Source organism: Pseudopodoces humilis, chromosome 27 (assembly GCF_049639895.1).
Source record: "Pseudopodoces humilis isolate 2021_Gansu_Grassland_sample_001 chromosome 27, ASM4963989v1, whole genome shotgun sequence".
Lineage (NCBI taxonomy): Eukaryota > Metazoa > Chordata > Aves > Passeriformes > Paridae > Pseudopodoces > Pseudopodoces humilis.
The window spans coordinates 2,436,315-2,448,443 of record NC_142226.1 but is presented as its reverse complement, the minus strand read 5'-3'; the positions used below and the strand labels follow the sequence as shown (position 1 = coordinate 2,448,443).

The following is a 12,129-nucleotide window of genomic DNA, read 5'->3' as shown; positions in this document are numbered from 1 at the left end:
CGGCGCTCGCCCCGTGGGGCTGTCCCGGCGGCGGCCGGTCCCTCCCATGCCCGGGGGTCCCCGCGGGGTGGGGCGGGGCCGCGCTCGGGGCCGCGCGCGCGTTCCCGCCGTCGCCATGGACACTGCGCCTCGCGGCGGGGGCGCGCGCGGGCGGTCCCCCCCGGCCCCAGCCCCCCCCTGTCCCGGCGCCCGCCCGGCCTGGGGCCGCGCGTCCCCGCGCCCGGCGCTCGCCGCCGCCATCGCCGCCGCCATCGCAGCCATGTCGGCCGCCTTTAGGAAAGCCGCTACGGCGCGGCAGCGCCCGCACCGCGAGCGGGCCCAGGTCAGTGCGCCGGGCCGGGTCCCCAGCGGAGCTCCCCGCGCTCCCTCCCCGCGGAGCCCTCCGCTCTCCCTCCCCGCGCTCTCTCCCCCTCACGCTCCCCGTCTCTCCCGTAGCCCGCCGCCCGGACGAAGCTGGGCTTGCTGGAGAAGAAGAAGGATTACCGGCTCCGAGCCCGGTGAGTGCGGCCGCGGGGGGCGGGCGGCGCTGGCTGGGTCTCCCCGCGTCCCGAGGGTTGCCCCGGGCTGCCTTCCGGCTCTGAGCCGCGCCGCGACACACTCGGGGGTGAGCACGGAGAAGCTGCCGGACAGCTCGTGATTGTTGGTTTTATCCTCCCCAGCGACTACCACAAGAAGCAAAATGCTCTCAGGGCGATGCAGAAGAAAGCTCTGGACAAGAACCCCGATGAGTTCTACTTCAAAATGATACGTGCAGAGGTCAAGGTGAGAACCTTTATTGCCTTCAAGCAGGATTACACTTTGTTGCTCTAAGTAACGTTTTTTCCCCCTATCTTGTTTTGATTTAAATTTATGAATTATTAGATAAATGAGAAAAATTGGTTTGATGCCTGTAGGAGGCTTTGAAGAAAATGAGGGACAAGGGACAAAGTTCTGCTGTTAGCAGGCCCTGCAGTGCTCTCCAGGTGGCATGGGCTGTCTTTAAGTACTGTGTTTGTCTGGTTGTAGGATGGAGTCCATGTAATAAAGCAGCCAAAGGATGAAATTACCCCGGAGCAGGTGAAGCTTATGAGGACACAGGATATTAAATACATAGAAATGAAAAGAGTTGCAGAAGCCAAGGTAATAACTCACAGTTTTAGTGTTTTCTAGTTTGCTCAGAATTGTTTTTTTACTGTGTTGTTCTTACTGTTGCTGCTAGCTATTGTGTTTGTTCAGTGAAGTCTGAACAAACAGTGCTGGAAAGGACAATGGAAGTGTCAGTGGAGAGCTGGATATAGAGCCTAAAGGTGTGGTTATTATCAAAAATGGCACTGTGCATTGTTACAAAACAGTGATTTTTACATAAATGTCAAGATTTTAAAAATGTATTTCTGCTTACCATGTTCATAGAGAAATCATGAGATCCCTAAGGTTGGAAGAGCGCTCTTAGATCATGAAGTCCAGCTGTTCCCTCAGCCACCATGTGGTCACCTCTGAGTCCCCAGGGGCCACAGCCACACGCCTTTTGAACGCTTCCAGGGATAGTGATTCCACCATTTCTCTGGGCAGCCTGTTCCAATGACTGACAGCCCTTTCAGGGAAGATTTTTTTCCTAATACCAAACCTGAACCTCCCCCAGCATAGCTTGAGGCTCTTGCCTCTTGTCCTGTCACAGAATCACAGAATTAACTATGTTGGAAAAGACCTTCGAGATCATCAAGTTCAACCTATGATCTAACACCACCTTGTCAACCAGACCATGGAAGTGACCATCACATCCAGTATTTTTTTAAACACTTCCCTGGGTAGCTCATTACAGTGCCCAGAGATTTTTTCCTAGTGTCCAGCCTAAACTTCCCCTGGTGCAGCTTAAGGCTGCGGTCCTCTCATTCTGCCAGTGGTTGGCTAGGAGAAGAGACTGACTCCCACCTGGCTACACCCTCCTTTCAGGTAGCTGTAGGGAGTGATCAGATCTCCCCTGAGCCTCCTTTTCTCCAGGCTTAACAGCTCCCTCAGCTGTTCTTCGTATTGTTTATGTTCCAGACCCTTCACCAGCCTTGCTGCTCTTCTCTGGACACATCTGAGCATCTCAATGTCCTTCCTAAACTGAGTGGCCCAGATCTGGACACAGCACTCAGGGTGCAGCCTCACCAGTGCTGAGTATGGGAGAGAACACTTGTTACTTGGGAGAAGTGACTGCCTCCTCCCTGCACTCTCCGTCAGGGAGTTACAGAGGATGGGAGAGTCTCTCAGCTGAGGAGAATAATCTGAAGTGGGTTGTTGGATTATGGTAGGCTGGCAATCCACAAAAACACAATGCTCTTCTGAAGATACTGTATGCTCTGATGTTGATTTGCAAAACAGAATCAAATTCTCACTGGAGATAAAAAAAATCAAAGCCGGCTTTAAACTTTCCTTCATGCTTTTGCTGGTGGTTCCAAGGCAATCATTCCCCTTTGGCAAACAGAAGACTCGGTTTTGCAGGTGGATGTGTGCACTTTGCCTGGGTAACAGCATCACTGTGACCCGCTGTCTGGAAGAGTTGTGAAGAAATGTTATCAGTATAGACTAGATGTGTTTTCAGAGATGAAAAGGAGGAGTTAAGCTATTTTTATCCCCGAGGAACAGACAGAAATGTGCTTGGGGGAGATTTGATTTTACTCGCTCTGAATTTGGCCAAACTTGAATTTTCCGCAGAAAATCGAGCGCTTGAAGGCAGAGCTCCACCTGCTGGACGCCGCGGGGAGCGGCCAGGGTCGGCATCTCTTCTTCGTGGACACGAAGCGGGAAGGTGAGGCTGGAATCCAGTGACAGAGCTTGTTCTATCACCTGGTAATGTGGGCTGTCATAAAAGAAAGACACATTTTTTTAGGTGTTCTAGAAATCCCTTTTGGTTACTAGCTGAGACATCACTTCTGCAGGAGCTGTGTTGCTGGGGCTCCTGTTGCTCTTCCAACATGTTCGGAAGGTTTGCTTATTGAAGGAGCTCATGGGAGTTTATTCCTAATTTTCTTTTTATGTCTAGTTCAGGAGTTTGATATTGCTGCTCACCTGGACACCGTTCCTGAGCTTGTAGATAGAGTGTACAACCGACCAACCATTGCAACGCTGCAGAGAGAGACAGTGAAGGGACCTACTGATCCTGCCCACCTCAAGGTACTGCTGCTGATTGTCCTACAGAGTTCTTCATGTTTTACGTCTTCTATATGACAAGCACTAAAAAGGATTAATTGCATCATTGTGGAAGTGAACAAATTGTTTTCTAAAAACTTCTATTGGTGACACAAGGGAGTAGTGGATGTCACTCAGTCACCAAGTGACTGCCTGGAACCTGCAGTCACATCTCCTGGACTAATACGGAGTACTCTTTCACTGCATCCCATTCCACTGTGGGTGGACCACCATAAGTTGTGATGTACAGGGCAGGAAAGAGTGGTGTGGATCTCATTATGCGATGTCCCTGCAAATCTGAGATATTTCTCCTCTATAAAGGAACATATAACTATGGGACTATCTTTTCATTAGACTGCTGCAGTTTCAGGTGTAATTCTTTTCAGCATCCACACACTTCCCCAAAACCCCTTGCCACCCCCAAATTAGGTCTATAGGAAGAAACTTATTCTAACACAGATGTCTCTGTTGCAGTGTTCCTGACCTTACAGTGTTTTTCAGTTTGTTCTGAGCCCAAAGTGGCTTGAGATTTGTCTCCTCACTTTCCTTCCTAATGCCATTTAAGCTTTAGTCTCACTTCCTGGCTTTCCTAATTTGAATTGTTTCTCAATTCTTCAGCATGAATTGTCTATGCAGCTTTGATTCTGATGTTTTAGTATCACAGAAGTAGCTACACTTGGCTTTACTGCTGTAGATTCTTCTTGGGTAATTCAGATCTGTTGGACAGTCCTCTGAGTATGAGTTGGTTGTGTGTAAGGTAAAAATAGTTGTCTTAAAATTGCCAACTGGTAAATTTTTAACCTGTTTTTTCTGACTCAGATAATAAACACCATGTGGTCCCTTTCCTCCTGCCAGCTGTCTCAGTTTGACTTGTCAGTAAAGCAGTTGGACGAGTCGTAGACTGACTAGTTTTCTCCCAAATGTCTGAGTCATATTTTAAGCATGTTTGGATCTGTTCTCCTTAATTTAATTACTTAAATCACACCTGCAGTAATACTGTTCCTGTGCTGGGAAAGCTATCCACTCTCATTATGCAAACTTGACCCAACAAGTTGCATTTTGAGGGGCCTCTGCAGGCTCTGAACACTTCAGGAATTGGTCTCTGCTCTGTCATTTTTTTTTGTTTGTTTTCCCTCCGCTGGATAAAGTGGATTTTCGTTAGGGAGCATTCGACGTTGAAATTCTGAGGATTTAGATCATAGTGTCTTATTCATAAGACATGATTCTTCATATCAATCTCTGTCTTAAAACAGCTGTTTTTTTCTTGTTGCCAGAAATTAGCCCAGAAGAGGAAGAACCGGTATGACCTCCTGAGGCAGCGCATCGAGAGAGAGAAGGCCATGTTTGTCATCTCACAGAAAATCCAGACACGGAAAGATCTTCTGGTGAGGGATTTGGTTCTGGTTCTCCAAGTCTGTTCTGCTCAGGTCATTAGGTCTGGCATTGTGTGTGTTGTATATGTTATATTTGTTTCTTCTTTCTGGTTTTATACTGATGCCTCCAGATAACTCCTAAAGATAAGCAATCCTCTTTTAGTGTGGAAAAAGGAAGGAGATGAAGCATTCCAGTAAATTATATCTGCTAGTCCAAGTCTCACCTTGTCAGCAAGGACAAAGACTCAGATGGTGCTCACAAGGAGTCCAAAAGAGTGTCACTAGGAGTCAGAAGCAGGGAACCATTTCTGTAAGTTAGGAGAAGGTCTTAAAACTCCAGATGACCACAGAAATTACTTATCTCAATGGGACTCCCATCCTCTGATGCTTGTGAGCAAAGCAGATTGTGCCTGAGAGCCTGAAGGGGAAAAGAGCAGATAAAATTATAATCCCCACCTGAACAGTGCAGTGACCATTTTTCTTTTATGGTCAGATCCAGATAGGCACTCTCTGATTTACGTGGGTGTGGGTTTTTCTCCTTGCATGGCAGCAAATATTTGTACTTGTTCTTTTTTCCAGGACAAAACTCATAAAGTAAAGGTGAAGAAAGAAACAACGACTGGTCCAGCTATTTACAAATTCAAGTTTCAGCGGAAACGTTAGCCGTTTCATTGAATAATTGTTACAGTCTTTGCTCAGAAAGGAGGAGCCATATCCCTTGGAGAAGGGCTGGTGCCAGCCTGCTTTTGACTGCAGCTCATCACTTTGTTAAAAACAAATCACTGTGGGCCTGTGGTAGCCATCAGCGTGTTTCCTCTAATTAATTGATTAATAAATCAGAGTTTGTTCTCTTGATATTTACAGTGGGAAGCCATGAGATTTGCCTAAGTGTCCTGCTAAGATGTACCATAAACAATCAGTGAACAGTCAAGATCATGGTGGAATGTTAGGGAGGTGAAGCACAGCCCAGGGACAGGGAAGATACTTGGGGACTGTCAGCTCTGGGGCTGAGCAGGACCTGTCCAAACCCATGAAAGTGCAGCTTCAGCTGTCTTTTCAAGCAGGTTAAAGGTGAATTACTCTCTAGTCATTTCCCCAACATCCCTCAATCCCTCTGATATTTGCACTATTCCACTGTGTGTTTTTCCTTCAGTTCAAACTGAGGCAGAGCCAAAATTCTGTGTAAGGACAGTTCAGCACCCATGTGTGGGACAAGAGTTTGTCTTCAGAGTTTTCCTTGGGCCGATTGTGTTGCCAGGGATGGGAGATGTGCAGACACATCCTGAGTGTCCTGGAGCGGCCCAGGCACGTTCAGAGAAGCCTCCATGTGAACATTCCTTTTCTTATCTCTCTCCATCGTCCTGTTGCTGCCAACAATAAGCACATGGTCTGCAAGGGGGGAAGAAAAAAAAGATGCTCTTCTCAGGCCTTACCTACTTTGGAGCTTTTCCAGCAGCTCGGTGATGAAACGTGATGTTTTTACGTGCTTATGTGCAGTTTCAGACCTTGTTCCTGCCATCACAGAGAGAACTATGGGGAGAATTTTTCAGGGGAGCATCCACAAAATCTGCAGAACCTGGAGTCTGCAGATTCTGTAATGGCTGTAAACCACCGCAGGAGTGGGAGGGGCAAACAAAGTCCTGTGTGTGAGACCGGTTCGGTTCACTCGAGCAAAAGGAAAACAAAGCCCTGCATGTGAGAATGGTCTGGTTCGGCTCAGCTTGGTCCAGTTTGGCTCGGTCTGGTTCAGCTTGGTTAAGTCCAGTTGGGCTCGGTCTGGTCCAGTTCAGCTTGGCTCGGTCCGGTCCAGCTCAGTCTGGGCCGGCTCGGCTCAGTGTGGTCCAGTTTGGCTCAGTCTGGTTTGGCTCAGTCTGATCCGGCTTGGCTCGGTGTGGCTCAACTTGGCTCAGCTTGCTCCAGTCTGGCTTGGCTTGGTCTGGTCCGGTTCGGCTCAGTTTGGTTCAGCTTAGTCTGGTCCGGTTCAACTCAGTCTGGTTCGGTCTGGCTCAACTTGGCTCGGTCCGGCTCGGTCTGGCTTGGTCCAGTCCGGTTTGGCTCAGTCCGGTTCGGCTCGGTCCGTCTCGGTCCAGCTCGGTCCAGTCCAGCTCAGCTCAGTCCGGTTTGGCTCAGTCCGGCTCGGTCCAGCTCGGTCCAGTCCAGCTTGGCTCGACTTGGTCCGGTCCGGTTTGGCTCGGTCTGGCTCAGCTCGGTCCGGCTCGGTCCGTCTCGGTCCAGTCCGGCTTGGCTCGGCTCGGTCCAGCCCGGCTCGGCTCAGTCCGGTCCGGCTCGGCTCGGTCCGGCTCCCTGGAGCCAAAGCGTGTCCCCTCCGCAGCCGCAGTCCCGGCCGCGGCCCGCAGGGGGCAGCAGCGCCGCGCTGCGGGGCCGGAGCAGGGCCGGGTCCCTGCCGGGGACGTTCCCGTGGTGTCACCGCGCACCGCGGGGTCCCCGCGCTCTGCGAAGGGAAATCTCTTTTAGACTGAGGTTGAAATAGATGAATATTTAATCCTTGCCCTTGATTAATTTTCGAGATCGAGAGCGTTGCTGTAAAGGAGGGGAAAGAAAAGCAGCGGTTCTGCTGGGAGACGCTCAAGGAATCCTGCTGCAGGAATTGAAAAGCGGCAACCTGGGCAGGCCTTGTCCACCTCCATCCTACTGCAGAGCAAGTGCTGGAATGGGCACAAGTGTTCTATTCCCTTAGAGTGAGGTGTTATGGGAGGCAGCTGCGAGGTTCTCTTTGAGCAGTCACTGCTCGAGGGCCGCACTCCTTGTCCTGAGGGTGGTGGTGGCCACTGGCACCTGGGAGCTGAGGTACCAGCCAGGACACACAGTCTCCTGATCACAATATGGGCTTTGTGTAGCAGAAGTTGTGTCTATTGTGATTTACTTTCCCCTGGGAAAGCATGAAGTTTTTAACAAAGGGAAGCCAGAATACCGTATCGTCTGTGGTGTCACATTGAGCAGGCTTCTCTGACCCTGGCCTCCAAAGCCTGGGTACAAATCCCGTAGCCTGTGGAGAGGTTTATCATCTTGTGGCTGTAACACACTAAAAGGAAGTGCAAGCTCTTGTGCACAAACATTTTTGACCTATTCCTGCCTGCAGTGGTGAAGGATTTGGTGGGTGCTGATCTCTGAACTTCTGCATTAGCAGACAGTGCTGACTCACACCTGCTGCCCTTCAGAGTTCCCAATGGCTTCAAGGAAAAAAAATCCACACCTTCTCAAAGACCTTGTTCTTTGACTCTCAAAGCCTTTAGCTTGATATCCTAATACTAAAGCACTGAAATGTTTCTGCAAGGATCTGGAAAGAGCCAATACCTTATAACTGGGTAAAAAACCCATCCCACTGGGCCACAGTACAGGATTCAAAGTGAAACATGGGTGGGATCTGCCATCCTGTAGCTGGGCCCTCATGGGGAAGGACAGCGAGAAATTGCCCACAGCTGTTTTTTGTTTGTGATAATTATAGCATCAAAAGCTGAACCAACAGGTTCTTTAGCAAGGAGATTCCCTGCAGCTTGAAAGATACAGATATCAAAATTCCCCACAGATTCACAGCTCAGGTTTTAGGTGACTCAATAATATTGTGCCATATAATAATTTTGTGTAATTCCTTGTTCAAGTCCTGAAGAACTCAGAATTTGTAATGACTATCTATAAACGTTAATAGCAGACTACACTTGCAGGATTATCTCTAGGCAGCTGCAACAATATATTTTACTAGCAGGAGAACCATCACCAGCCCTTAGGCTTCTCAGCTGCTTTCCTGTAGGCCCCATTTTCCAAGCCTGATCCAGACTGCAGAGCACAGTGGGGGTCCCTGGGGCATGGCAACAGAAGCTGCCTTTCCTGGAGAGGCTCTGGATCCTGTCAGGACAGCCACTGTAGGGTCTCCATCAGTGGCCATGAGCTGTGGCAGCCAGATGAGCCTCTAGAGGCCCCCAGGCTGCGTTCTTTCAACAAAGGAGAGCAGGAAGGCTTGATCCCACCCATCCCAGTGCTCACAGTGCTGCCCTGTGCGTTACCATCTGCTTACCCTGCTCCCTCTGCGTCGTCCCACTGCTCACTCTGTGCTGCCATTCCAGGGTCACCAGTGGCTCTGTGGACTGGGCACAGGGTGCAGGTGTGTGCAGCTGCAAGACTGGCTGTCCCAGCCCTGCTGTTCCCCAGGACCCTACAGCCAGGTTCAGCTGAGGTATCTTGCCCAAGGGCACCAAGGAGAAAAGGGTGGTGAAGTTCCTCCACTCAAGCCTGAGCAGCTTCACAGCAGGGAGTTGAAAGAGCAGAATGTAAATCAGGAATGACTAATTGCTGCTCAGCATGGCTGCCCTAAACCTCTCTGTTCCACAGCTCCTTGGCCACCTGGACCTTTCCCCACCTGATTAGGAGCAACACGGGGCTGCTGATGTTTGGGAAGAGCCTGGGCACAGGTTACTGTCCCCATTCATGCTGCCACACTTGGACACAGCCACCCATTTCCCTCCAAACAAAACGTTCCCCTCCAAATTCCATTTCAGGTTTCAAATAAAGAAATACCTGCTGCTGCTTGTGTTGCGAGATGCGAGGCATCAAGAGCGGACCCAGGGCTGGGCAAGGTGAAAGCAGCAAATATTTGCTTTGTGGCCTTACAGTTCTGTACCTGAAGCCGTTAGTGCCTTGAGAGAAGCCAGGGGAGCAGCACTGCTTCAAGCAGGCAGGAGCCCATTATTTAGTGAGAATCTATTCCCAGGATGTCCCTGGCTTGGCAGACCTAAAGACTGCAATAGTGAATTAGTGCATACAGATCATCATTTACTGAAACGCAAGCCCCGATGCACCTTTCTAGGGAAGCACTAATTTATTATGCATTGTTATTAGCTGCAGCAGGGCCTTCATTAGAGCTAGAGTTAAGGTCTGTTTTGGCTGCCTCATCAGCATCAGTGAACTGCGTCCCTGCGAGGTTTGATACAATTTAATTAACCTAATTAAAAGCTCTGATTGCAGAGATGATTGGGGTAGAGCCAGCAGCAACTGCATATTTATAACAAGCTAGAAGGTGTGGGACTGGAGCCAAATGATATGCATCTCTAATGAGCTGGTGCTATTGAAGTGTGGATTTGGAACACTAACATTTATTTTTGGCAACAATGGCCAGTTTATCTTCATGATAGAAATGATCCCAGCTTGATAGGGTGTAGCAGGGAGCTCAGCACTCTGCTCCCTGGCCTTGTGCAGACCACTGGCAGGCACTCACCAGCACCCACAGCCTATTTGCTCCCCACTGCTCTGCCCCCCACACTGCCAACACCTTCCCCTGCAGGCATGGCACCCACTCACCCTGCACACACAGCCTTGTGGGGCACACGGTGTGGACAGTGTGCCCCAGCCCCAGAGAAACCCTGGAAGATGCCAGCAAGTTTCCCTTCCCCAGCCACCACTTCCTCCAACCCTCCCATAGCACCCTCACTCTCTCCCAGACCTCCTGCCCCACAGCCAGGCTGGCCTCCTGGTGCAGGTAACCCACCTCTGTTACTGCTCCAGGTAGCAAAAACTTCATGTCCTGGTCTGCTGGGCACCAGGCACAGTGCCCAGCTAACACAAAGCAGCCTGGAGCAGAGATCAGCCCCAGCACTGGGGCTTCAGGGCTGCTGCTGCCTGGGCTGCACCAGCACCTTCTCCTGGCTGACCCACTGCAGCCAGAACCTCGTGCCTTCCTGTTTAGAGACAGAGAGGCTGCCAGCCCCTCAGTCCCCAGCAGCTGTGTCAGAACATGGGGGTTCCTGGCAGCCCAGAGCAGGGAACCCCCATTTCTGGGCTGCAGCAGCTGTCATCTCAGTAGTGTCCTTCTCTCTCCACGTTTAAAGGCTACATGGTGCTAAGAGGGGTCAGGGGTCCAGTGCACCCAGCAGCAGCAGTGGGACGTCCCAGGCATTCTCAGCAGCCGAGGAACAGTAGCAAGTCTGCCGAGCCACTTGGAAAATTTGATCCATGCTAATTATGCTGAAAAAAGCTCTTCTGATAATGAGTATGAAATGGAAGCGTAGCTAATATTCATCTCTGAGTGCCATTAATCTTTAAAACTGGAACAATAAGTGAAAACACTGCAGGGCATATGAAGCAAGGTGTGATTCACATCTGCTCTTCCATGGCTGCCTGATTTATTGGCACAAGGCAACTTTCCTGCACTGTTTCAATAGAACTACATTACATAACACCATGGACTGCTTCACTTTGCTTGCCTTTCCAATCAAAGTATCTCCTCAGAGTTTTTCGAGATCTTCTGTCCTTTTCTGGAACATCTCAGGAGCACAGGAGATGACTCTCCCAGGTCTTGGCTTCTCCAGAGATGCTTCTTTCCTCCTGGCCATGACAGCTGCAGTGGCAGCAGGGACACAGTTCTCCAGCCCAGGTATGCTGGGTAAACTGATGGGGCAGGGCAGGTCTCTGGCTGCTCTGTGTAGCAAGGGATGGAGGCTCCTTTTCCTGCTGCAGGTGCAGCCCTCAGAAGCACCTGGGGTACCTGTCCTCTCCCTGCACTGCACAGACACTGTCACTAAGCCAAAGCTCTCCAGGACCTCTGCCACTCAGATTAATGCATCTATCTCACTTTTGATGTCTTTTATTTTCAAATAGCTCTCTCTGGGACTTACTATCTTTTATTTAAATTGTGGATTTGCCAAAGTGACCTTTTAGCTGACTCTGAGGAGGGATGGGTAGCTGCTTCCCACTGCAGTCCCAGAAAGCCTGCCGACCCTGTGGCTTTGAACAAGTTCAAAGCATCGCCTGCCTTTTGCCCATAACCCTCAATAGTGCCTTTGCATGGATTTTTCTCCCACACTCCTGAAAAGACATCATCAGAGACATTTCCCCTCATGGGCTCTTTAATATTTACAATGACTTTGTGAATAGATAATATATTCCACCTTTTTCTTTAGCCTTTTAAAAGCACATGCTCCTTGTGCAGCTGAAGGAAGCAGTGGATGCTGTGGCTGCCTTTGAGGCTGGGAGGACAAACAGATCTGGGGGAGATGAGGATTGCTCTGAGCCACGCTCACTGCCTGCCCACAGCTTCTGGTAGTGTCCTGGGGCAGCCACAGACCTGGGGTGGCCCTGCAGAGGCTCCTACTGCCAAAATCCTTAGAACCTTCCTCCCACTTCTGACTAAGCCCAAAGCTGATCATCTTGGTAGCTGGAAGAAAATCCAAATGCAAAGCAAAATGCTTCTAAAAACTGTCCCACAGATTGCCAGGCATCTTATAAAGCCTGGCCATGGGCTTAAGCTTATCAAAATCATACGGATGTTTTTTGTCAAAATCCTTCTAAACCATGGAGGCAGCAAGCAGCTTACAACCCAGAAGTGTCATAGATGTACTCGGGAATGCTTGTCCATAATTTTGTTTATTCCAGTCTGCAAGTCCAGGAGGGACTGTCAGATCCTGTGTTCTGATGGTCTCTGTGCTGCCATCCACTGCACTTCACTCAGAGAGCCAAGACCAAGTCCAGCAGCTCCAGCTGGGTTTTGGTTTGTCAGTGCTGAGGAGGCTGAGCCACAGCCTGAGGAAGGAGGGCTCCTGATGGCAGAGAAGTGCTGAGGGGAAAGATGCCTTGGTACTCCCAAGAGCTGGACTGT

General features: G+C 50.1%; 1 protein-coding gene across 1 annotated transcript; it reads left to right on the top strand.

Annotated features, from left to right (window-relative positions):
- Positions 1-202: 202 nt before the first annotated feature.
- UTP11 (UTP11 small subunit processome component) lies at positions 203-5,378 on the top strand. Its single transcript, XM_005529888.2, has 8 exons — positions 203-322; positions 436-497; positions 660-762; positions 1,006-1,119; positions 2,677-2,770; positions 3,005-3,135; positions 4,425-4,535; positions 5,103-5,378. Exons 1-8 carry the CDS (start codon positions 260-262, stop codon positions 5,184-5,186), a joined length of 762 nt encoding a protein of 253 aa, XP_005529945.2. The 5' UTR covers positions 203-259; the 3' UTR covers positions 5,187-5,378.
- The last annotated feature ends 6,751 nt before the right edge of the window (positions 5,379-12,129 follow it).

Bases quoted from the DNA above. Each gene is read 5' to 3' on its own strand.
- UTP11 (XM_005529888.2), top strand. From the start codon at position 260: ATGTCGGCCGCCTTTAGGAAAGCCGCTACGGCGCGGCAGCGCCCGCAC. The intron at 1,120-2,676 runs GTAATAACTCAC...AATTTTCCGCAG, and splicing joins AAAGAGTTGCAGAAGCCAAG to AAAATCGAGCGCTTGAAGGC. The intron at 2,771-3,004 runs GTGAGGCTGGAA...TTTTATGTCTAG, and splicing joins CGTGGACACGAAGCGGGAAG to TTCAGGAGTTTGATATTGCT.